The following is a 24,171-nucleotide window of genomic DNA, read 5'->3' on the forward strand; positions in this document are numbered from 1 at the left end:
AATATGTCTGCATATGATTTTAATCCAGGTACGGTAAATTTGAGTTTTTGGAGAAAACTGCCTTGGTGGCTTAGTTGGTTAAAGCGTGAGTCTCATAATCTCAAGGTCGTGGGTTCGACTCCCACCCGGGGCACTATTATTTTGCTTCTACAGAAGTGTAATTCTTTTTTTTTTAAAGAATGTAAAATTATAACTGTCTATGTAACATTACAGCCTCTGTTTGGCTTTGCTCTCCTTGCATGTAGGACAATCCGGTGACCCTCGCATCTTCTCCTTTATGAAAGCCAAGTGCGTAACTTTTTGCGCGACGCTCTTGATTCCCACAGGATAGCCAGACCCATCCTTATTTCCAGGCCAGACTTCATCTTGCTCAGATACCTTCTCTTCCGCATTAACGTCGTGATTCACCTGTATTGCGCGTAACTTTGCTAGTAGACTTTGCTCGGAAAACATATGCCCACAAGGGAATTGCAGTAGAGTGTCAGTCGCTTTGAAAGACTCTAGTTGCTCGATATCGAACTTGATAGCTCGCGCCCGACCGCTGCGCAGCTGTTCTGAGTAACCTTCTACTTCACCATTGAGAATCATAGCAGCACCTTGAGCAATTGACAGCGTAAGTTCATATTCGTGCAATATTCTCTGAAGGGCAGTCTTGAGTCCTTCAATTTGCATGCCTTCTTTGATTCTCCGGACAAGGGTAATTGGATTAATAGCCGTGCCAGCTTGTTCGAGTAGTGCACGAATGAACTTTGGCTTGTCCATGCTGTAGTCTAGCAAATCTGTCCATAACTCTTTGTCGTCCTGAGCTTTGGCAAATGTAATCGCTTGGTCAACATCTTGCAAGCGGTTGATGATTAACATTAAAGCCCGTTTGTTCTCTCCGGTTTTTCCGAGGATATACACTAATTCCGGAATATACTCTCTCTTCTCGCAAATCTCGGATGCCTATAAAGAATAAGAAGTTAGTTTGACTTTTGTATACCAAAAGCATAAAATGCTAAACCATCAAACAGACCTTCTCAAGATCGTAGCTATTGCTCTTCTTGAAGAATTCTAATAATTTCGGTCGATCGTAATCCGCATACAGATTGACGAGTAAATCAGAAAATCCCTGCGACGCAAATGGATCCATCATTTGCAACCTTTCTAAATACAAAAAAGCCATAACCTCCATTCCAGATTTCATAACCTGTTCAACCACCCGCTCAGGCAATAACTCCAACCGTCCTTCAACAACAAGATCGACTGCCTCGGCTGACTTTTCACGAATAACGGCAACCGGTGCCGACTCTAGTTCTTCGACTGAAACGTTAATTGTCATGATTTCTGGGATAGAAGGAAGCATTGATAATAGCAGATGCTGATCTCGGATTAAATCGATAGCAGCTGGATCTTGAATGTGAAGTAAGTGTCTTATAGCCGCGTTAGGGTTTCCGATAGCCACATAAATCTTAGCTATGTTCTGGCGCAGTTTCCGATCATCTTCATCTTTGAGCTTGTTTTCCATAAGAGCGATTATGCTCTTGGCGTCGTATAAATCGATCGTCCAGGTATCAAGAAATTTATACAGTTGCTCTTTGTCGTTGTTCAAATAATGTCCGAGCACCATCTCGTAGATAACGCTAGACAGCTCGGGAGCAGAAGTCGGTAAGTATCCGGCAATATCCGCAACATGACCACCCGTGACAAACGCCCATGCCCATCGTTCCCACTCCTCTCTCAATGATTTTTCAAGCTCGGTTTCTTCTTCCTCTATTTCCGAACTGGACACAGGAGGGATCGGGGTCGCCGTCAATACTTTCCGAAGCGTCAACCCTGCCGCATGCCAGTCGTCAGACTCAATTAGCTGTTCAACCCACTTCGTACCAATCTCTCTGCGCCGATTATCTTCAACTAATCCTTCACTCATATACCATGCTTCTTCGTATTTCTTGCGTTCCAAGAGCCACTCAAACCGATCATTCTCGTCTCTCTCAGTAGCAATCACACCATCTCTGGCTGACAAAACGTAAAATTTCCTTCCAGAGTTGGGAGCAGTGGGAAATCCTTTGCTGTTTGCACTCCATACGCCCAAGTGATAATCATTAGCGCCTAGTCGTTCGTATCCGCGCAGTGAGATTTGGTCTGCGGATAACTCTTCGCCAGTGGTAGGCGACACCAGGCGTAATTCTGGAGTCTGTGCGAGAGGCCGCGGTACTTCTTCAGTAGGTGGTGGTGGTGGATTGTATGTCAGTATCAGCAGAGAATCATCATCGTACTTCAAGACGCCGGAGACTAATCCGTCGATGCTAAGTATTGTCTCAACTTCAGACTTGCGCTCGCTCATTAGCGGCGACATATTGCCTTGACCGATTGCCTTAGTTTCGCCTGTCTTGATGACTTTAACGATCCAGATAGTATAAGCCCAGCCAACGAGAAATTTATTAGGGGAGATCCAGGATATCCGCGGCCGATACAGGTCAGGACGAGGCGAATCTTTCGGCAAAGCGATTCTGGAAATTCTTGATCGAGTGGGTGCGTGGTATAAGTGAATTCCCTGTTACCCATAAGGTTAGCGTAATTCAATTTGTAAAAACAAAACCTGCAGAACTTACAGAATCGTTCATTGCGACAATTATATCTCCTGTCCAGTCAATGCTATTAATGGGCCCTTCTCCATGAAACAATGTTGTATCAGTTTGTCGTCCAAGCCATCCTTTCTCTGACAATATTAAACTACATGCAGTTCCTCCTGAAACAAATGTTCGCGTAGTTTGGAAATTAGGATCAAGTGATACAGCATGAACCGGTCTCAAGAAATCTGAAGCGGATATATCCTTCGGGTCATTGACAGAAGCAATCACTACGCGTCCGTCTAATGACGCAGAAGCAATCACGGTGCCATCTGTCGACAATGACAGAATTGACGCCGAATGTGCACGGTAAGTTCGGATTGGCTCCAGCTCCGGTGTGGTCACGTAAAGAGTTCCACCGTGGGTCGCAAACACAAGGAAATCGTCGTGGGCGAGAAAGGTAGATAAAGGGTCGGAAGAGAATAAAGTCGGCGGAAGTTGGACGATTCGAGTATATTTCAACCGGGGTTCATCATCATCGTCCTCGTCGTCCTCGTCGTCCTCGTCGTCATCGTCATCCTCATCGTCCTCTTCTTCAGACTCTTCTTCAGATCCTTCTTCGGATACTTCCTGTTCAAGGACTTCACCTTCATCCTCCTCAGCGGCCTCATCCTCTGAGCTACTGCTATCTACCACCTCCGTATACCCAGCATTAAAAGTAGCGCTGCGGCCCTCATCTTCGTCTGAAGACGAACCATACGACTCGTCCTGAGCCACCATCGCATTCTGTGTCGCCATGACGTGCCTAGCCTATCCAGAGTTCACTGCGTCAATAATTGACAACGCGTCAGAAAGCAAGAGTAGTGAAATAGAATAGATTGAATATCGATATCAGCGTTTGATCAGACGACTTTATATCGGCGGTGGGAGTATATCATCGCTTTAAACTCTAAATTATCATTCTGGCTTAGGGTATTTGATGCCGGATTTGATTAGACTCTATGGTGATTACGGATATGTTACATACTCAATCTACGGAACGTAGCCCAAGACTTGCGCTGGAGAAGATCAGGATGTGGAATTGAATGACTAGCCTGTTGTCATGCAATATTAAATCGCTATAAACGCACCATTGACTATTTTTTGAGAAAATTCTCTCCATATACTAGCTGTCGAACCATCGCGACACAGTTACTTATATTTCTCTCCCTGGATAGTGGCAACAACTTTTCGAGCATGTCGCATCCGTCTAAATTCACAGAGCCAAATTCCCTGCCATGTACCTGTTGCCAATCGACCGTCGCGAATCGGGACAGTAACAGATGCGCCGATTACTATATATTTGCACGATTTTAGAGAACGTAAAACAGTCAAATTAGGTGTTGAACAGACTTACAGCTGCTCCGCACGTGAGCCGGCATATCATCACTTCCTGTGAATACAATATTAGAAACATTGAATCACTTTAGGAACAGAGAATATAGTGGGTCAATGGTATACCTTCAGCATCGTGTCTATAATTCCAGCTCTCCGGTGCGATCTTCTCCAGCGCATCAGTCATATCCGCGCGTACATCAGAATCCCAGTTTTCATTCAGAGTAAGCGCGGCAGAAGTATGCTGCATGAAAAGATTGACGAGACCGACTTTGTACTCTTTCAGCTCAGGTAAATTCTGCACAACTTCATCGGTCACTAAGTAGCAACCACGCGTGCGCGGCGACATTGTGATTGTCTTTTGAGACCACGACATTGATTCTTCTTGTTTCGCTTATTTTTTTACACAGTTGACGGCTTGTATTGTAATTTGAGGTTGCTGCTTGCAAGAGCGGTACGTGTTGATGATAAAATTGGAGATCGATTTTCGAGGACTGCAAATCAAGATATTCATGATGTCACTGATTAGCTCTTAAACTGGTACTCAAACCACTTGTTCAAAGCAGGAGTAATCATAGCGTGCTAGATATATTCTGTAAATATTACTCCACTTTAACCGAAAGGGATTTACAAAGTATGCGTGCACCTCCGTCTTCTAGCTAACCAATAGTGTCCATGACATATAATCAAATAATCTGATCTCGAGTGATTTTGCATCATAATCTTACGGAATTTAGAATTTAGACACAACTCGAGACTGATTGCTACCGAGCTTGAATTACCAATTTGAAATTAACGCGTTAGTCGCTTCGATAGCCTTGTCTGGTCTCCCGATTCTCCACAGTATTCGATAAGATCAGATCGTTACTGAACAGTGAGAGCTATAAGCTGTATCAAAGAAAATTTGGGCAAGAACTAAAAAAAAACCAATAATGAAACTGATAGGGATTATAATTCGATGTCTAGCCGTCGCGGCCATGATGCGAAGGGCAGGAAAACGCAAGTCGTTAACACCACGCGGCCTCACTGCTGGTGTAATTACCGGGTTTATACACGCCATTCACCCATGGTCAATATTTACTATCCTGTTATTTGGATTTTTCATCAGTGGAACGGCGTTCACAAAGGTTTGGTGTTTCGGTATAATGCTTTCAAGAGTTGAAAGGATGGCTAACGGTTACTTGCTTGACTCAGGTTAAGGCGAATATCAAGAAAACAATTACTGTGTCGCCGTCAGGCGAAGGCGGCGGCGAGGGACCGCGAACCGAAGTTCAGGTTCTGGCCAATTCACTGGTTGCGACGATTCTGATTTTGCTGCATTTGATTTTTAGATCGTCGACGTGTTTTCATTCCGATCTATTGGCTGTCGGAGTGATAGCGTATGTATTGCTGCACCCAGATATAAAATATATTCTCCAATCAATACTAATGCCATGCCAAAAATATATAGTCAATATGCGGCTGTGACAGCAGACACCTGGTCATCCGAGCTCGGCATTCTTTCAAAGACTAGACCGATTCTCATCACTTCGTTCAAAAGCTGTCCGCCGGGTACGAATGGCGGTGTATCGCGCTTTGGACTGACGGCTGGATTGGCAGGTGGCGCGTTCATCGGTCTCTTGGCTTCACTTTTTACGCCGTTCTGCGAGTCATGGACCATTATCAGTCGAGTTAAATTTATTTTTGGAGTCGCTATTTTAGGACTTGCGGGTAGTATTATAGATTCAGTCTTAGGTGCTACATTGCAGCAATCTGTGGCGAATGAGAAGGGACTGATTATTGAAGTCGAAGGAGGCGAGAAGCGGGAGTTAGACGGACGGATTGTATCTGGTTCAAATATATTGAGCAACAACGCTGTGAATCTTCTGATGGCCTGTATTACAACTGCGCTGAGTGTGGTAATTGCAAATAAGTTTTATGGATTTAGATAGAATGCAAATACATAATAGCAATAGACAGGACTTAAATAAATGAATAGTATATAGAAATGCGCTCGATACAACTGCCCAATGAGTCGACCACGGATAATCAGATCCCGGATTTAAACTTCAAAACCGAGAAACTCAATTTGCAGTTCAACTTCTAGACTTGGCTCTAGATTTATAAACACCTGTCCTTGTCACTTGAAAAAGTAAAGAGAGACAATGGAGATAAGACTGTCATTTGAAAGAAAATAGAAATACAAACCATCTCATTGCCGGAATGAAGGTAGAGGGGACAAGAAAGGACGCACAGAGCCCAGAGCGGTCGTCTAGCTTTGTTCTAGGCATTGTTTTATTTAAAATGCTGCAATATCTAATACAGTATGCCGTATGCTTGAACAGATATTGGTAAAAGAAAAACAGACAAAAGCAAAAGAAGAACGCAAGAGGTATACAAACAGTGCTTGGTTGTTTTATGATTACAGTAGATGTCCTGCCATACATCTGTCTATATATTCACATACAGACAGACACCTGCACAGCTACTCCGCACAGCTACTCCACACAGCTACTCCGGCAACGCACAGCTACTACGGTAGCCCTACAAAGTTGCCATACTCCGAACGCGAATAAAAAGCCAGATGTGAATTATCGTTTAAGCCCATAAGCAAGCCCAGAATCTTGTTCGCGCTTGGCAAAGTCAATTGAAAATGGGTCACTGAAATTCGCCAGGTCTCGACCTTTGTTCACCAAACCTACCTCTGCTCGTAGGCCTCTGGCACCCTCCTTTGTGTATACATCTCATCAATATACCATCGCTGCAGTTGCTATCAATGCCACTGCTAAAGTGCTGCTTCTACTACGACATGCATGTGAATTGATTCAGACACTATTACTTGTGAGGAGTTCTGCTATGAGGAGCAAATCGCCCGCGGACGAACAAGCTTCCGCTAGTCGAGACTAGTCCAGGCACTAATCGTAGTGTTATATAAAATAAAGTTTCTCGTTATTTTTTCCTCAAAATCTAAGCACACAGGCGATGTAGTATCGAGGCTTATGCTTAATTCACGTCGGCTGCCCGCTTCAGTTCACCAGTCTCTAAATATCCTTCGGTGGCAGGCAAGTGTTTAATATCGACACGAATGAGTTTCTTTATTTTCATTGCCGTGCAAAGTCTAGATCTTTTCTGTCTAGATACTTTTGCAATTGCCAAGTAGAATAATCAGTAAACAGTATATTGTCTGCCTGCTCCACGCGCCAAGTAACTTTACATGTTCGCCTGCTCACGCAATGCCGTTAATATCTATATAACTCTCTGTGTCAGCACATCTATGACAGGTCAAAGCATTTTTCATTTTCTAAGTATTAAATACTAGATCCCGCCTGCTATCTGAGTTTATCGTCAAATTCGCTTGCTTATTTTCTTTGCTATCCTCTTCTCTTGTATCCCCACCCGATTTCGCTCGCAATGGTGCACAAGCTTCTAAGCTTCCAGATCATAACTGGTCTGGTGGCTCTTTTTGCTGCATCTATGGTAGCAGCTGATACCAGAAACATGCCTTATTGTTCTTACGCTTGTGAGGATCTTGTCCTGAGCCAGAACTTTAATTGCATCGACTACACCAGCAACAACTATGCGTTGTGTATCTGCAACAACAAAGCTGTCACGTCTAGTATTGCTCTTTGTACATATCAATACTGTGGCGAAGAGGCTAAGAAGTCTTACTCGATTGTGTCCCGATATTGTAATTCGGAAAATGTCCCCTATGACTGGTCTTATGAAGATGCGCTCGCATATGCCCAGGAGAACGTCAACACCTCGGCTGACCTCATTTCATACGGGCTTCAGACCGCTCCTTTTGAAATTCCTGAAGAATCCTACCAAAGTATGCTGCCAACCGAGATTGAGTATTATGGAAATGAGAAATTTGCCGAAATTTACGGGTTAGCATTTTTTTTACTCATATTCACCTGAAATTGTCTGAGCTAAGGAATTGTTATTGTAGAGGTGCTACCATGATTTTCTGGTTTGGTTTGGCTTTCATTGCCTTTGTTAGAAATATGCTCTACAAGATGTTCCCCAAAGCACTAACGCGCGCGTTCTATCCCGTTACCATGCTTCGCAAATATTTTGTCGTCCCAGCTCTATTCAACGGGGTGCACACCGCGCCTGCGCGTATCTTCGGCGTTGGATATGCCTTGATTCCGGCTCGCGGGGAGACTCTTGCTGTTATCGGGTTTATGATTCTGAATACTGCTTTTCTGTTTGTCAATTATAAACTAGACAACACCAACTACTACTGGCCCGATGCCAAGGACGTACAAATTATGCGCTATTTGGCTGACCGAACCGGTATCATGAGCTTTGTCCAGATACCACCCCTTATCTTGTTTGCCGGTCGTAATAACTTTTTGATTTGGGCTACCGGATGGTCGTACCAGACGTTCATGGTTTACCACCGCTGGATTGCCAGAGTAATGTATATCAATGCTGTTCTTCACTCTGTGGGTTATACTGCATATTCCTTGCACTACGGAAGAGAAAACTATATCACTAGCTTTGAGGATGCGTATTGGAACTGGGGAGTTGCCGTACGTTTTTTCCTTTATTTATATGTTTGAAATGATAAAATTTCTGGCTAACATAGTCCATCAGGCCACTGTGATAGGGGGATTTATTATTTTACAGGCTATCTACACTCTGCGTCACAAATTTTACGAGACTTTCTTATACATTCATATCGTCTTCGTTGTTTTGTTTATTCTTACGCTTTGGTACCACTGCAACACCCTTGGCTGGATGGAGTATTTGTATGCCTCAATTGCCATTTGGTCCTTTGACCGGTTTATCCGCCTAGTCCGTATTTCTGCATTTGGTATAACTGCCGACTGCGAGGCCCAGCATGTTGGCGACGTTGTGGTTCTCAGCATCCGCTCCCCGCTACTTAAATGGAACGCTCGTGCAGGACAGTATGCTTACATATACTTCCGTAGATTTAATTTTTGGGAAAATCATCCGTTCTCTCTTCTCGAGCGCAAAGGAGATAGATTTATTTTTGTGGCCAAGGCTAAAGGTGGTATGACTAGGAAACTCGAAACTTATGTGTCCAAGTCTGGACCTGTCACTCTAAACGTAGGAGTTGAGGGACCATATGGAGAGAAGTTCCCGGTCGAGCCGTTTGGAACTGTGCTGCTGATTGCTGGTGGTATCGGTATTTCGGCTATTTACGGATATGCCCGAGAGCTGAAGGAGAAGGCGCTGTCAGGCCAGCATGTCATTTTGCACTGGATATGCCACGACGAGCAGACTGTAATGTTCTTGACAGAACAGCTTACGGATCTTGCATCAAATAACCAGATTGAGATCCACATTCATCAATCGGTTCGCAAATTTGCTGACAACTTTAGAGACTCATCGAGTGCATCTGAGAATGAGAAGGACGAGAAATCGATTGGCGCCAGCAGCGACGTTCTGCAGTCGGTGGCAGCACTGACAACTATTGGACGTCCTGACGTGACATCAATAATTACCGAGACTGTCTACCAGGCCGATTCGTCGGTTGCGATTGTTGTGTGCGGACCTTTGTCGTTGAACGACGAATGTAGAGCTGCCGCCTCTAGCGTACTGGATGCGAAGGGATCCAACCGTGTAGAATACTTTGAAGAGTCTTTTTCATGGGCCTGATTTCTGAAGACTTTTGATATACAATTTGACTGTACTGTTACTATTTTTATCTTGACGTTATGTGCGGTGTCGGCTGAGATTTTCTAGTGTTGTGTTGACTGTTGATTTTAATGTATTAATGACCGCTTGCTATCACTTGTCTAATCTGTAGAATCTGCAGAAAAAATAAATTTGAGATTAGCGCGGCACTTATATTGCATCATGCGACTTAGTTCAGTGTCGAGTAACCGTCCTTGCCAGCATGATGCGAGAAAGCAGGTTTTCAAATTTAAAGCTTTAAACTTTATATCTCGGTTAACGATAGAGTTCGCTGGCTTGCATAAGGCTAACGGTTTTATTGGGCATTTGGTACATAGAGGTCAACGACAATTTTTGACATCCGATGCCAATCTCTCGCTCAACGCTCGTTATCTGGATTTGTCCGTAATCTATCGGCTATTGTGCTTTTGCATGCTGGGATTGAGCGTGCGATGGTGCTGAGATTTAGAAGAAAAAGTCTACCGGCTGGCTATTTCAGAATTTACAATCTATTTACCAATGCTCATTTTATTTTCCATATAATAATTCAAATGATATAAAAGAATGCGGTAGATTACAAGTGGCAATATTTTAACTAGTAGACTATCGACGTTATCAAATGCTGGCTGAGATATATAAATATTCACTGAGGTTGAACAGTTTCGCTGCTTCACTACGACGAAGAAAGCCTAGGCAAAAAAAGTTTGGACACATAACTCAACTAGAGTGAAAATTATTGACTGAAGAAGTAGAAAAAAAATTGTTTTAAGAATGTACCTTTCTAAACGACATTGAGATCAACCGTGGGCGCGCAATCGCAAATGCGAATAAGCAAATATCCCTACTCGCAGTCTGGATAGCACAGAATGAAAATAAGAATGCTCTTTCTGCAACATGAATATCATGCCTTAGAACTATATCAGCAATAAATACAATCAGACTATTGAATACTGAGTAAATCAGTTTTGCAGGTATGTCAGCACAATTGAACAGGATGCTTGCGGCTGCCGTAGTGAGAAACGGATCGGCAACACGCGGCAGTTTAGAATGAAAGTAAAGAGAAAATCGACGGAGGTAGCATCTTTCAGCTTTGAAAGGGGTGTGATAAAAAGATACTCTGCAATTGTCCTTTGAAGAGGAAGAGATCGAGGAGAATAGGCTTGTGGAGGACATAGACACATTTGCCATTGGCTCAACCGCGTGAGAATAATTCTTGCACATGACCAACTTCAAATACAAAGCAAAAATAGAGGAAAGAGTCCGAAATCTTTGAGAGATTTAATCCATACGAAGTAGTAATGTTTCTCGCGAGAGCCATCGACCAGTTCATAGTTGAACTCCAGCGGAGATGAGTGTTTGGCAGATTTTGTAGCCAAGTACGACATTAACAGTAGCGCTTTTGGGAGACTGCTTGTCAAAATAAACGATGGTGTTTTAACGTAAACGGAATAGGCTGTGCCCGTGTCCGGGGTTATGAGCGACTCTAACTGACATGGCATGCGAAAGTATTCGGGGTTTAAACGATACAGGACACTACGATACCGGACACCACGCGCATACTTGGCTTCCAAGATGCAAGACAATTCTTGAGCAGTACTCAATATTCACGCCTGCTTAATCATAGAGAATGCGTATCTGCCTTTTGATTTTGTGTCCTGTTCGAGTCTAAGCAGTAGAATCGTAACTTACCAGCCTTCGCGTATGGGTTTGTGGAAGAAACTTAGTCTCATCGATCTCTAAAAAAATAAAGGTATTTCTCATCAGAGCCGTAAGCTGGCTGAAGAGATCCAGACCGCGTCCTTGTCAATAACCATATACACATCTAGAACAGACGAATAATAAATCCTTTCAAAACGATACCTAATTGCGCATTGGAATTATATTTCTCTGGAGTTAAGAGAGTAGCTTGGGATAGACTTATCTCCGTCATTGGAGGATTTTATCTATTTCCTTCTCGGCGTCGGATTACACTTCCTCGCGCCCAGTCGGATTTTGGATTTCAACTGTCTCCTCTCATATATCCCCCAAAGAAGAGGCTTATTGAAGTCTTGGCTGCTGCTGATAATAAAGTCCGGAAGAGCGGAAAAAATATGATTTAATGTTATTTTTCTTTGGGAAAATAAAGCGGGGCTCCAGAGTTTTGACTTTGTCCAAACTTGACTGTTTATTGTGAGATCATACATCTTTGCTAAGTGACCTTCAGCTGTTCTTTGAGACAATTAATATTCTACAAGAATAGTACCTAAAACACTTTTTCTACCAGAAATGAACATTGCCAGCGTCTTGCACTAATGTACCGGGTGATCATCCGAAAAACCTTAACTGACTCACTGTCTGGAGGCAATGCCAAGCACTAAGTGAGAATTTTCTTCGAGCGGGTTTTGCAGAGTCTTTGCTGGATTGCACAGGCCTGGTTTTTTGCGATCTGTTGATTTTTATTGGTACGAGGGCTTGAGCACCCAAGCAATTTTAGGGTTATGACATTTTGTCCATCTGATACAGCCGGTGCATCAGATATCGGAAGATGATACCTGTAAAGACTACTTTTATGCAATTGAAGAATTATATATATTCTATGCAATTGCATATGCTGATTCTATTTGACAGTTGCAGCAAGCTACAAGAGTCGACCTTGCCTCAGCATTTTCTGTGACCTTTCTGATTATGTGCATCCAAACGACCCGGGCCATTAGCTTGCAGTTCCGCTATTGTCTGTCAACTCACCTGTACCTTCCCCATATTAGTCGAATTAGTCCTTTGCAAAAAAAAAGGTCTAGGCTCGTCCTTTGGCAGGTTAATTCCGGTGCTGTCGTAGCTTGTGGTAACTCCTTTCAGTAGCATGCTCTTCTGATACATAAGTGACTTGCTCGCCCCAGCTGTCAAGATACCCTATCCAAGTTTTTCTCTCTTGCTCACAAGCTAGAAGCTTATCTGACGAGATGGTAAGACTCGGTATTGTTACAATAATTGCAGCTCTGGCAACAGCAGCGAGCGCAATTAACGATATCCGAAATCTCCCTGACTGTGCTTACATTTGCAACAATCTCGTGACTGAACGGAATTTCAATTGTTCCAGCTTTAAATACCAGGCGTATGCAGAATGCATTTGCAAAAACAAGAATATTGCTAGCAGCATGGCGTTGTGTGCCCGTGATAACTGTCCCAGCGAGGCTGAAAAGTCTTATTCATATGTTCATAAATACTGTGCTTTCAAAAACGTCGAGTTGGTCTTTGACTGGAATTATGAAGAAGCGCTGGCATATGGAGATGCGCATGTTAATAAGTCGGCGGATTTGAATGTGACCACGCAACAATTGCAAACTTCACCAATTGAGTTTCCTGCCGCGTCTTATATTGCTCTGATTCCTACTTTTAAGGAGTATTACGGCAATTTTAGATTTAGCGAGATATATGGGTTAGTTTTCTGTTATATATTATTACTTATTGTTTTGAGTAGTGACAACTGACGGTCTTTTATTTAGTGGAGCCACTATGATTTTCTGGTTTGGTCTGGCTTTCATTGCCTTTGTGCGAAACATGCTCTACAAGATGTTTCCCAAAGCACTGACGCGCGCGTTCTATCCCGTTACCATGCTTCGCAAATACTTCGTCGTCTCGGCTTTATTCAACGGGGTGCACACCGCACCTGCGCGTATCTTCGGCGTTGGATATGCCTTGATTCCGGCTCGCGGGGAAACTCTTGCTGTTATCGGGTTTATGATCCTCAATACTATCTTTTTATTCGTCAACTATAACCTTGACAATAATAATGTTGACTGGCCAAATGCTAAGAATGTCCAGATTATGAGATTCTTGGCTGACCGTTCGGGAATTATGTGCTTTGTTCAGATACCACCTCTTATCTTGTTTGCCGGTCGCAATAATTTTTTGATTTGTGCTACCGGATGGTCGTACCAGACGTTCATGGTTTACCACCGCTGGATTGCCAGAGTAATGTATATTAACGCCGTTCTCCACTCTGTTGCATATACCGCTTATGCCTTGCATTACGGAAAGGCAACTCTAACGAAAGATTACGCGAAGACATATTGGCAATGGGGAGCTGTGGTGAGTACTAACCAAATCTTTAATCTTGATTTTTCTAACTTGTAACAATACAGGGTACTGTTTGCGGGGGTATCATCTTATTCCAAGCTATCTACACTCTGCGCCACAAATTATATGAGACATTCTTGTACATCCACATTGTCTTGGTCTCTATTTTTATTGCCTCGCTTTGGTGGCATTGTGTCGGTATAGGCTGGATGGAGTATTTGTACGCCTCAATTGCTATCTGGGCTTTTGACCGGTTTATTCGCCTAGTCCGTATTTTTGCATTTGGTATAACTGCCGACTGCGAGGCCCAGCATGTTGGCGACGTTGTGGTTCTCTGCATCCGCGCCCCGCTACTTAAATGGAACGCTCGCGCAGGACAGTATGCTTACATATACTTCCGTAGATTTAATTTCTGGGAAAATCATCCGTTTTCTCTTCTCGAGCGCAAAGGAGATAGATTTATTTTTGTGACCAAGGCCAAAGGTGGCATGACTAGGAAACTCGAAACTTATGTGTCCAAGTCTGGACCTGTCACTCTGAACGTAGGAGTTGAGGGACCATATGGAGAGAAGTTCCCGGTCGAGCCGTTTGGAACTGTGCTGCTGATTGCTGGTGGTATCGGTATTTCGGCTATTTACGGATATGCCCGAGAGCTGAAGGAGAAGGCGCTGTCAGGCCAGCATGTCATTTTGCACTGGATATGCCACGACGAGCAGACTGTAATGTTCTTGACAGAACAGCTTGCGGATCTTGCATCGAATAACCAGATTGAGATCCACATTCATCAATCGGTTCCCAAATTTGCTGACAACTTTAGAGACTCGTCGAGTGCATCTGAGAATGAGAAGGACGAGAAATCGATTGGCGCCAGCAGCGACATTCTGCAGTCGGTGGCATCATTGACAACTATTGGACGTCCTGACGTGACATCAATAATTACCGAGACTGTCTACCAGGCCGATTCGTCGGTTGCGATTGTTGTGTGCGGACCTTTTTCGTTGAACGACGAATGTAGAGCTGCCGCCTCTAGTGTACTGGATGCGAAGGGATCCAACCGTGTAGAATACTTTGAAGAGTCTTTCTCATGGGCCTGATTTCTAGAGACTTTTGATATACAACTTGACTGTACTGTTACTAGTCATATCTCGATGTAATGTGCGGCTTCAGCTGGCATTTTTCTAGAACTGTTGATTTTAGTATATTTAATGACCTCTTCCTATCATTTGTCCAATTTGCAGAGTGTGTAGAATATATGAATTTCGAACTTGGTGCGAACTTGGTGCAACGCTGGTATTGCTGATAGAAATCATAAGAATTTTTTAAATCAAGTACCGTCCTTGCCTGCATGTTGCGATGAGATGAAGCAGGTTATCAAATTTAAACCTTGGACTTTATATCTCGGTTAACGAGAGAGTTCGCTGACTCGCATAAGGTTAACGGTGTTATTGGGCCTTTGGTACACAGAGGTCAACGAGAATACTTGACATCCGATAATCTCTCAATCGATGCTCATTAGCTAAATTGAAAATGTGATTACAATATAATCGCTCTGTTTATAGATTAATCTTCTAGCCGTTACGTCGAAAGAGAAAGATGTAACATTGCACATATCTTTATTTGAATTACTTGTCAGTTCCCAAATGTTGAAATCGCCGGTCAGCAGACTGTCTTATTTAAGGCTCAGGACTGTCACGCTTTCTATCTCAGTATACAAAAACAACTACCGATCACTAATGAGAACGACTACCAAAGCAGTATTTTTAATATCAAGTTATACGCATTTATCGAAACTCGATCTGATAATACTGCTATGGACAACACGCGACAGTACTTATCCAATAATCCCTAAACCACAATATCCTGCTACAAATGAGGCGCTTGGCCAACGCCTAATTTTAATTCAAATGAAAATAAGACAACATATAACTCAGTCCCTTTTCATCATCGAAAAATCTAATTTATAAACAATAGCGTTTTTTTATGATTAAATTTTTCAAAATAAAAAAAAAAGACTATTGCTTTATAACGAATTTTATATGAATGCCTGATAGATACATGCGATCGAGACAAGAAGGCAATAAATACCATTTTCTTTTTATATATAGGCAACCATACCGATCGTAAATATTTAAAGAAGACTACACTGCAAACGCCTCTGAGTTTGCTTCGAATGACATGGGGTGCCAGCACTTGTAATGCTCGTACGTCAAATAACATCGATGATAACTCGCAATTCATTGAAAACTTTGCTAACGTCCAAAATTTCAAGCTTATTTCCAGGCGTCATTTCGTTGTCAGCCTGAGGAGTTGGAAGTAATGAGCTTGTCATAGGTTGTATCGTGATTCTTTGTGTCATCAGTGACCAGAAAAAACTTTTATCCGAGAATGCGTTAGTGGTTTAGCGGTAAAATTCGTCGTTGCCATCGACGAGCCCCCGGTTCGACTCCGGGCTGACGCAATTTTTTTGGATAAACAATGTAATAATTATAGCCAGCTTTTTTTTCAACCTTATTGATATGGATAGCAGAATGCCGCGCCGATAGATAGTAGATGATAGCTGCATAGATAGAATTTGAGTAAATTACAATAATATAGTATAAATCAGGAAACCAGTAACACCTACGACAATTGAAGAATAGCAACGAACCTAACCAGACACCATTTAAATGAATTTTACCAGAAGCAACAACCTTAAAGCAAAAAATGCAGAAATCAGAGCTGCACATGTTCGTACCAATTTCGCAGGTCTTTAGCGTACTGCTCCTCTTCAAATCCATACTCGACTGGACGACCGTTCACTGAAACGGAAGGTGCCTTTTTTCCTGGTGCAAATCTCCATACTGCCCAAGACGAGGTAAGCTGTGACTTGGCGCGGAAATTGCATTTATGAAGAGAAATCTATATCAGTTATTTGTTAGTATTCAGAGCAAATCTCAACACAAAAATAGCAAATGTAATTTCTTACGAAAAATCCTCTAAGCAAAATAACATCTCCAGGTAATAAACTGGGCAAGACCTCCTTGTGCAGATGCTGAATACACACGTCCGCACTCTCTGGTGAATCGGAAGTCTCTGATGGACCGATGATAGTAAAGATAATTTGAAAGAGTCCATCCGTTGCATCAGTAGCCGTCCCGGTCCGCTGTTCAGGCATAGAAGAACCCGTGACAACAGCCATAATATCAACTTGGGTGTTTACTTCCAGCTCATCAAGCGAAGCATAGTATGCAGTCTATATTCAGTTAGCAAAATATAGTTCTAGCTGGAATTAATCCCTACCTCTGTTTCTAAACCAGCAGTTGGTTTTTGGTATTCAGCTTTAACAGCTACTGCCTCTCTTGTTTCTTGCAGAGCCTCCAGTTCTCGCAATCGAATCTCTTCTGGATCATTGAGATCTCCTGACTCCTCGTCTTCATCCTCGTCTTCATCCTCGTCTTCATCCTCGTCGTCTGCCATTGCTTCGTCTTTATCGTCAGATTTCTCTTGCTCGCTAGCAACTGCCTCGACCGCTAACACTTCAAGTTCCTCCAATCTCTCGGCTTCTGAAGCATCTCTATCAAGCGACACAGCTCTCTCCTTTTCCTCTCTCTTGTCAGACAATAACGTTGTTGTTCCGTTACCGTTAAGTACATTTGCCATCTCTTCAAGCTCTTCAAGTTCTTCAAGTTCTTCAAGTTCTTCAAGTTTTTCATTAGCAGCGACCTCATTTTCATACATTTCCAAATCCTTCTCTGCTTCCAACATTATCAGCTCTGCTCGATCAAGCGTGGCTCTAGCCTGCTCAGATTCAAAAATTTGCATATCAAGCTCAGCTTGGCGCATCACAAGCTCTTCTCGACTAAGACCAGTAGGTGACGGCTGAATTTGATCATGAACTTTCGTTGTCGGCTCAACAATCGTTGAGCCTTCCAATCCAGTAATGCTTTCATTCATGGTAGAGTTCTCCGCCACTACTGTGGGGATGAAATGTCCAAGTGGTGATTTTTCAATCTCCTGGTCATCGCTCTCAGAAATAGGATTCTCATTCTCATATGATGGGCTCTTTAGATTTCCAAAATCTTGACTGACCTCAGGAAGTCGTCGTGAAGTCTCATTTGAATAATCAGCAGTACTTGAGACTTCGTAAGCAGTCTCTTGCATAAATTCAGTAAAGAGCTGAACAGCATTTCTCTCGTGATCAATTGCAACGTCAACTGTTTGTGAACCTATTAGGGCGTTTGTCTGCAAATTTTCATCCCTTCCTAGAGTAATAGTAGCAGTCGTAGACTCAACAGCAATATCCGCACCACTCTCTGGAGCTGTCTCCATCGCTTCTGCAGTGTCCTCTTCATTTGCTACCTCAGAATCGTCAGAAGTTGCTGACGGTTGCGTTCCAAATTCTTCGTCTTCATCGTCATCCTCATCACCAGAACTTGCAATAGGTATACTCGCGGAAATTAAGATCTTCTCCTGCTCAGATTCCCTATTATCTTTCCCCAAATCACTGGCCATTTCAGAATCGATGACTGTTTCGACAATGGTAGTGCTGACTTGCTCCAAAGAATCGTCTTCATCAACGTAGACAATCTGGCTTTGATCGATAACAATGTTCAAAGATTCAGCAATCTGAGCGGTTGTATTGATAAAGGAAATCTCCTCTGATTCATCAGCATAAACAATCAGTTCTTTGGAGATTATGATCTCATCAGGTGTGGCTGTCATAACCTCTTTGGGCGCAGCAACCGGAAATACCTCAACAAGTGGTTGATCATCATAATCGTATTCGACGAAGGTCTCGTCATCTGCAGGCTCAGCTGTAGCATGTGACAGAGGCTCAAATAATGGGAGATGATCTCCTTCCTCATCTGTGAATTCTATTATCGGACTCTGAGCTAACTCAATAAGTGGAGAATCTGATACTGATTCAGGCTGCTCCCCTTCAGAACCCTCAATCTCGGATATTTCCAGATTTGTTGAGCTACCGCCCTTAGTTAAGATGATAACAGGTTCCAATTCATCATTTCCTGGTATTTCAGGAACGTAGGTTTTATCCTGTTCGCTTTCCAAGGTCACATCGAATATGCTATGTTCAGACTGCGAATCAATTCTCTCCGAAGTTGCAGTTGACGCCTGTGAGATCGCGGCCGCTCCTGTACAAGACTCGGCAATATTCTCTGACATATTGCCGTCGTGCACTTGACTGTCGTCAAGAGATGCTTCTTCCATTGGGATTTGGGTAGCAAAATCAACGTCGATAGAATCTTCCATACCCTTTTCAAAAGTGGCATTCGTATCCATATTTATAGCCACCTCTTGAACAAGGTCAGCAGACGTGTGATTATTTGAATTAGCCGAATCTTTACTGGCATTGCCTTCTGTACTTGGATACTCAGCATCCGGCATTTCGATCTCTTGCTCAGTAGTTTCAACAGCAGTATTACTGCCACTATAATTCAATAAGTCATCTTCTACGCCTATAGGCATATGAGACTCTGGGCTATAAGGCGGAATGATATCCTCACCATCGGGTTCAGGAGCTGTCTCAAGCCTAACATGATGCATTTCTGGCCCTGATTCAGGCGCAGCAGGGCTCGAGTACTGCGGCGACGTACCGACGGATTCTCTTCCAGCGACACCAGGAAATACAGAGTTGAAATCCACTTCAGAAACTTCTACCGCGGAAAATCGTTCATGAGAATCACTCCCGTCTGCGCTTCCAAGTTGAGTAGCAGCTGAGCTTTCAACCCCTCCTTTTGAAGATGGATTTGAAATTTTCGCAAGCAGAATCTCACGGTACAGATTAGACTGAGCAGTCTGCAGATTTTCCGTTTGCCGATCTTTCTGATCTTCTGCAGTATTACTTGATACATCAAAATCTGCAACGCTTCCGAGTTGAGTAACAACGCTTACATCGTCTCGAAGACCCGTGCGCTCCTGAGCATGCTGCTCAGTTAATGCTTCAGCTATCTCTACCGCGTTCGATTTTCGACGCATAAGGTCTTTATACAACTCATTCTCATCAACTAGAAGCTTTGTGTCTGGAGGCCCGGTAGGTAAAAGGGTGTTGTTCACATTACTCTCAGTTGGCGCTGTAGTAAAAGGCTCCGCTGCCAAATTACCAGTAGATACCCGCGGAAGTGAAACCGCAGACTGATCAAGCCCCTCAGCAAACCCAGAGGTTTCTAAACCAGCATGACCAGTCAGTTCTCCAGAACCATCGTCAAAGACATACTCAGACAAGGTGCGACTGTGTTTCGATCGTTTCGGTAAAGGGCCAGAAAGCTCATCTTCAAACTCGAAAATGGCCCCCGATGTGAAAGAATCATCTGCAGAAGGTAATAGAGGCCGTCGAAATACATTTGGTGGCGTATACCAAACATTTGATTCCTGAAGAACTGAACTGTGTCGTAGTGGTTGAGGCGTCGAAACGAGAGGCGGATCTTCTGACACTGACTTTGAAAAAGAGGCATCCTCGATATTTTCCTCAGCATCAGATTCGATAACTACGTCTTTCGGTACATCTTCAAAAGCTGTTTCTGCAGCATCCTCATTACGATCGGCTACAGTATGAAATGGTTCCGAGTTATTAATCTAGATCATACCGTTAGTATTAACCCATCAAAATAGGGAACGAGAATTCACGAACTTGTATCAAAACTGTACTGTCCCAAACACATTTCCAGTCTGAGTCACTTTCTGACTTGCTTAAATCGTCATTGGCAGTTATATTCGAACCAGCTAACGAAACCTTTACTATATCTCCGATTTGCATTTTACTCTCCAGAGCTTTACCTATTGCCCGTCCTAAAAAGGTGAGCTTGATTTGACCTCGATTTATACGCTCAAGAATGTCCTCTTCTCCTAATAAGATGGAGAACTCGTGTCTCGACGATGAGTAGGGCCATAGTAGCGATACCACGCCATTGATAAATGACGACTGCAAGTTTGTGTTCTCATTGACGGCAGATATCGGTATAAGACTCATTCTCTCAAAAGATTGTGGCTGTATCGAGGCAGAATTATTGTCGGCCATTTATGTAAACGCTTTCCACGAACTCAAACAGCTCCTGAGAACAGGATCTGCGTGACCCGATATTCAGTCTTGATCTGTAATGATTGATTTAGCTGTTTTTTCCAGCAAACACGAATATAAATCCAACTATCAATGCAATCGAGTACAAACAGGACGTATTAATACTGATTGCGCTTAATAATCGAGTGATGCGTTCTCGAGACGCGAGCATCAGGGGGGGGGGGGGGGGGGGGGGGGGCGGGGGAGGAGGTAATAGTACCTTTAAACAATCCAAGTAAATAACAGCGCACGCAGCTTTGCAAGGCTATACTTGTCGCATATACTGACAGCCTTCAACTGTAGCCTAATCAAGCTTACCTACTCGTATCGATTATAAGAGCGATTATAAGTGCAACTCCTGAAATGTATCCGGATCAGGTTACGAGAGACTAAGTGTGCGCTTCGGTTCTCGAGTTAGGCGATTCAATGCCCTAAACTGGAACCCTGAGCTACGGTCCGCATAAATAACCGAATTGGATGAGCGCTTCTTATCTTAGACTTGGCTCGCAATTTCTATTGGTATTCCATTGATCTAATAAATAGAAAAATCTACTGAAAATTGATAATTGGTGCAAATTAGACATCACCAGTTGTAAAGCTTAGTTAAAACGTACTGGGTAATTTGCACCCACTGGCGCCTCTCCAAAACAAATTTCATTTAATAGAAAATCAAGCCAAAACAAAGGTAAAAGCTGGTAGAGCAGTTCAGATGCTATGTTCTATCGATAATATATGGATTTGGAACACTTTATTACGTTTAGTAAGCTTGATTAGTGTAGTGGTATCATGTATCTTTCCCAAGGATGCGACACGGGTTCGATTCCCGTATCAAGCATTTGTTTTACGATTTCATATTTTTATTTTTTTCAATGTTTAAATTGGTAGTAATCTGAGCATTGGAACAGTGAAGCATCTAATTATTATAAACTAAATTTCTACATGTTCTACTATCAGTGCAAATACATCTGTGGTATATATTATTTATTCGTTTAACAATCAAAAACACAAACAAGATCAACTGTCGCGCATAAATAACAATCTGCGGGTTAATAATTATAAAATATAGCTAAATCCATTCCAGCTACTGGTAAACTTTCCGGGTAATAAAAATCAAATAAACATAACAAAAGGCACAATTTATCAATACACTAACAGCAGACAGTTTACTGCTCCTCCTCCAAGGGCAACTCATCTTCATACTCAATCTCTTCATCAGATACAGTCGCCTCCTGGTACTGCTGATACTCGCTTACCAAATCGTTCATGTTGGACTCAGCCTCAGTGAACTCCATCTCATCCATACCTTCACCAGTGTACCAGTGAATAAAGGCCTTGCGGCGGAACATAGCAGCGAACTGATCACCGATACGCTTGAAGAGCTCCTGGATCGAAGTCGAATTTCCGACAAAAGTGGCAGACATCTTAAGACCCTTGGGTGGAATAGCGCACAGGGCAGTCTGAACATTGTTGGGAATCCACTCAACGACTAGACGAATGACTTGTTAGTGCATGCTAGATATAAAAGTATGATAAATAATTAGAGCTCACAGTAAGCAGAGTTGTTGATCTGGACATTTCGCATGTGATCCTCTACCTCCTTGACAGAAACCTTTCCGCGGAAGAAGGCTCCGACAGTGAGATAACGTCCATGACGAGGATCGGCACCAGCCATCATATTCTTCGAGTCAAACATTTGCTGAGTTAACTCAGGAACGGTAACCGATCGGAAAGAGTAGGATCCCTAAATAGACGAGTTAATAGATGGCCATCAAGGGAGAATTTTATGCTTTAACTCACAATTGAAGTCAAAGGTGCGAATCCAACCATAAAGAAATGAAGACGAGGGAAGGGAACCATGTTGACAGCCAGCTTGCGAAGGTCACCTATAATTTACTTAGAATACATCACACTATATTCCTCTCCCTTCGCCAAAATACTGCCACCGAGGTACTTACTGTTGAGCTCTCCGGGGAAACGAAGGGAAGTAGTAATTCCGGACATGACAGCAGAGACGAGATGGTTCAGATCACCATATGACGGCTCTCTGAGCTTGAGAGTTCGCGAGCAGATATCGTACAAGGCCTATCGCATATCAGTATCTATATGTTTAGCAGATATCACTTCGTGAAAGTCTTACTTCATTGTCGATGCAGAAAGTCTCATCTGAGTTTTCAACAAGCTGGTGGACGGAAAGGGTGGCGTTGTAAGGTTCGACAATCTATGTCATAGTCAATGAACAATCATTCTATAGCAGCAGCATGAAATTTGACTTACAGTGTCGGAAACCTTGGGCGAAGGCACAACAGAGAAGGTGGCCATCATACGATCAGGGAATTCTTCTCTGATTTTTGAAATCAACAAAGTTCCCATACCAGCACCAGTACCACCACCCAAAGAGTGAGTGATTTGGAAACCCTGAAGGCAATCGCATCCCTCAGCCTCTCGTCGAACAACATCGAGGACCGAGTCGACCAACTCAGCACCCTCGGTATAATGACCCTTTGCCCAGTTGTTGCCAGCTCCAGACTGTCCAAAGATGAAGTTGTCGGGTCTGAAAAGATTTCCAAAGGGACCACTGCGGACAGCATCCATGGTGCCGGGCTCCAAGTCGACGAGAACAGCACGAGGCACGTATTTTCCTCCAGCTCCCTATATCAGCAATCTGTTAGCAGTGTGACAGTCAAGAAGGCACATAAATGACACTTGCCTCATTAAAGTACACATTCATGCGTTCAAGTTGAAGATCGCTGGTTCCATGGTAACTACACAAGTTGTTAATAAATATTGTTTTGAAAAACTAAACAGAATTGATCTTACGCTCCAGAGCCGTCGACGCCATGCTCGCCGCAAATAGTTTGCCTATATTCCATTTGCCGTAAGAATCCAGTCACTACTAGGATCTCAATATGATGTAAATAATTACCAAAAAGCAGCGCCCTAAGAAATGTCCGTTAATTGAGATAAGTCCAGAGAGAATACTGGCGCACGGCCAACACAAACGCATGAGCACTTACAATCTGGTTACCACACTGACCGGCCGATAAATGAATCTAGGCAGATATGTTAGAAAATGTAGCGCAGATAATGAGTTTATCCCAGACGACGCGACCCAAGTGACAAGCAGATAGAGTAAGAAAAAGTCGTGCTAGGTGAGAGCAAAACAGAAGGGGGGAACTATGACGCGTCATACGATTTCTCTCATTGTGATAAAGGGCAATCAAAGTAAAATAGGCAACTGAGCTGCTGAAGAAGGGTATATCAAAAGATGGATCGAGTGATTTTTCAGAGAAAAAGGGTTGCTGGGGATGGATGAGCGCAAAATGGAGGAGCAGAAAGAGAAGAGTAAGCGCGGCGAGCAAAGGGGCTTCTGCCTCGCTCTGTTTGTTGTGGTTTGTTTACTTCTCGCGTTACCCAAGTTACCCGGATAACTCTATTCTGTGACAACAGCCTTCTTGCTCCCAACGCGTCTGGCTCTTTCATAGTAATCACTATATCATTACTTTGAATGTATGA

General features: G+C 43.1%; 9 protein-coding genes and 3 non-coding genes across 12 annotated transcripts; 7 read left to right on the forward strand and 5 right to left on the reverse strand.

The window, feature by feature from the left end:
- Positions 1-59: 59 nt before the first annotated feature.
- V2V93DRAFT_t42 lies at positions 60-133 on the forward strand. The gene has a single exon. It is a non-coding gene; the product is annotated as a tRNA-Met (tRNA).
- A 61-nt stretch (positions 134-194) lies between these two features.
- Positions 195-3,463, reverse strand: V2V93DRAFT_405816 (uncharacterized protein). The gene is made up of 3 exons (XM_066912660.1): positions 2,595-3,463; positions 1,016-2,536; positions 195-945 (listed from the first exon to the last, which is right to left on the reverse strand). Exons 1-3 carry the CDS (start codon positions 3,348-3,350, stop codon positions 208-210), a joined length of 3,015 nt encoding a protein of 1,004 aa, XP_066765458.1. The 5' UTR covers positions 3,351-3,463; the 3' UTR covers positions 195-207.
- A 133-nt stretch (positions 3,464-3,596) lies between these two features.
- Positions 3,597-4,590, reverse strand: V2V93DRAFT_386891 (uncharacterized protein). Its single transcript, XM_066912279.1, has 3 exons — positions 4,053-4,590; positions 3,949-3,984; positions 3,597-3,886 (listed from the first exon to the last, which is right to left on the reverse strand). Exons 1-3 carry the CDS (start codon positions 4,300-4,302, stop codon positions 3,744-3,746), a joined length of 429 nt encoding a protein of 142 aa, XP_066765459.1. The 5' UTR covers positions 4,303-4,590; the 3' UTR covers positions 3,597-3,743.
- On the forward strand, positions 4,566-5,897 carry V2V93DRAFT_371182 (integral membrane protein DUF92-domain-containing protein). The gene is made up of 3 exons (XM_066910443.1): positions 4,566-5,053; positions 5,121-5,305; positions 5,377-5,897. The coding sequence occupies exons 1-3, from the start codon at positions 4,859-4,861 to the stop codon at positions 5,855-5,857; spliced, it is 861 nt and encodes a 286-aa protein (XP_066765460.1). The 5' UTR covers positions 4,566-4,858; the 3' UTR covers positions 5,858-5,897.
- A 153-nt stretch (positions 5,898-6,050) lies between these two features.
- V2V93DRAFT_371184 (uncharacterized protein) lies at positions 6,051-6,819 on the reverse strand. Its single transcript, XM_066910444.1, has one exon. It carries the CDS (start codon positions 6,350-6,352, stop codon positions 6,086-6,088), a length of 267 nt encoding a protein of 88 aa, XP_066765461.1. The 5' UTR covers positions 6,353-6,819; the 3' UTR covers positions 6,051-6,085.
- A 315-nt stretch (positions 6,820-7,134) lies between these two features.
- V2V93DRAFT_371185 (uncharacterized protein) lies at positions 7,135-7,887 on the forward strand. The gene has a single exon (XM_066910445.1). The coding sequence runs from the start codon at positions 7,317-7,319 to the stop codon at positions 7,821-7,823; it is 507 nt and encodes a 168-aa protein (XP_066765462.1). The 5' UTR covers positions 7,135-7,316; the 3' UTR covers positions 7,824-7,887.
- A 34-nt stretch (positions 7,888-7,921) lies between these two features.
- On the forward strand, positions 7,922-9,533 carry V2V93DRAFT_324824 (ferric reductase like transmembrane component-domain-containing protein; the record flags this gene model as incomplete). Its single annotated transcript, XM_066907484.1, has 2 exons — positions 7,922-8,440; positions 8,505-9,533. 2 exons carry the CDS (start codon positions 7,922-7,924, stop codon positions 9,531-9,533), a joined length of 1,548 nt encoding a protein of 515 aa, XP_066765463.1.
- A 2,781-nt stretch (positions 9,534-12,314) lies between these two features.
- Positions 12,315-14,721, forward strand: V2V93DRAFT_269996 (ferric reductase NAD binding domain-containing protein). Its single transcript, XM_066907166.1, has 3 exons — positions 12,315-12,966; positions 13,034-13,619; positions 13,673-14,721. The coding sequence occupies exons 1-3, from the start codon at positions 12,491-12,493 to the stop codon at positions 14,699-14,701; spliced, it is 2,091 nt and encodes a 696-aa protein (XP_066765464.1). The 5' UTR covers positions 12,315-12,490; the 3' UTR covers positions 14,702-14,721.
- Positions 14,722-15,994: 1,273 nt separating this feature from the next.
- V2V93DRAFT_t43 lies at positions 15,995-16,065 on the forward strand. Its single transcript has one exon. It is a non-coding gene; the product is annotated as a tRNA-Gly (tRNA).
- A 136-nt stretch (positions 16,066-16,201) lies between these two features.
- On the reverse strand, positions 16,202-20,825 carry V2V93DRAFT_371193 (uncharacterized protein). The gene is given in 5 exon segments (XM_066910446.1): positions 16,202-16,505; positions 16,573-16,839; positions 16,887-17,022; positions 17,035-20,177; positions 20,233-20,825. The coding sequence occupies 5 exon segments, from the start codon at positions 20,617-20,619 to the stop codon at positions 16,320-16,322; spliced, it is 4,119 nt and encodes a 1,372-aa protein (XP_066765465.1). The 5' UTR covers positions 20,620-20,825; the 3' UTR covers positions 16,202-16,319.
- Positions 20,826-21,422: 597 nt separating this feature from the next.
- V2V93DRAFT_t44 lies at positions 21,423-21,493 on the forward strand. The gene has a single exon. It is a non-coding gene; the product is annotated as a tRNA-Gly (tRNA).
- A 118-nt stretch (positions 21,494-21,611) lies between these two features.
- On the reverse strand, positions 21,612-23,999 carry V2V93DRAFT_371202 (beta-tubulin). Its single transcript, XM_066910447.1, has 11 exons — positions 23,849-23,999; positions 23,673-23,708; positions 23,582-23,595; positions 23,476-23,517; positions 23,366-23,420; positions 22,933-23,307; positions 22,796-22,876; positions 22,614-22,740; positions 22,456-22,541; positions 22,207-22,399; positions 21,612-22,144 (listed from the first exon to the last, which is right to left on the reverse strand). The coding sequence occupies exons 1-11, from the start codon at positions 23,858-23,860 to the stop codon at positions 21,822-21,824; spliced, it is 1,344 nt and encodes a 447-aa protein (XP_066765466.1). The 5' UTR covers positions 23,861-23,999; the 3' UTR covers positions 21,612-21,821.
- Positions 24,000-24,171: the final 172 nt, after the last annotated feature.

Source organism: Kockiozyma suomiensis (assembly GCF_038497685.1).
Source record: "Kockiozyma suomiensis strain NRRL Y-17356 unplaced genomic scaffold V2V93scaffold_8, whole genome shotgun sequence".
Taxonomy (NCBI): domain Eukaryota; kingdom Fungi; phylum Ascomycota; class Lipomycetes; order Lipomycetales; family Lipomycetaceae; genus Kockiozyma; species Kockiozyma suomiensis.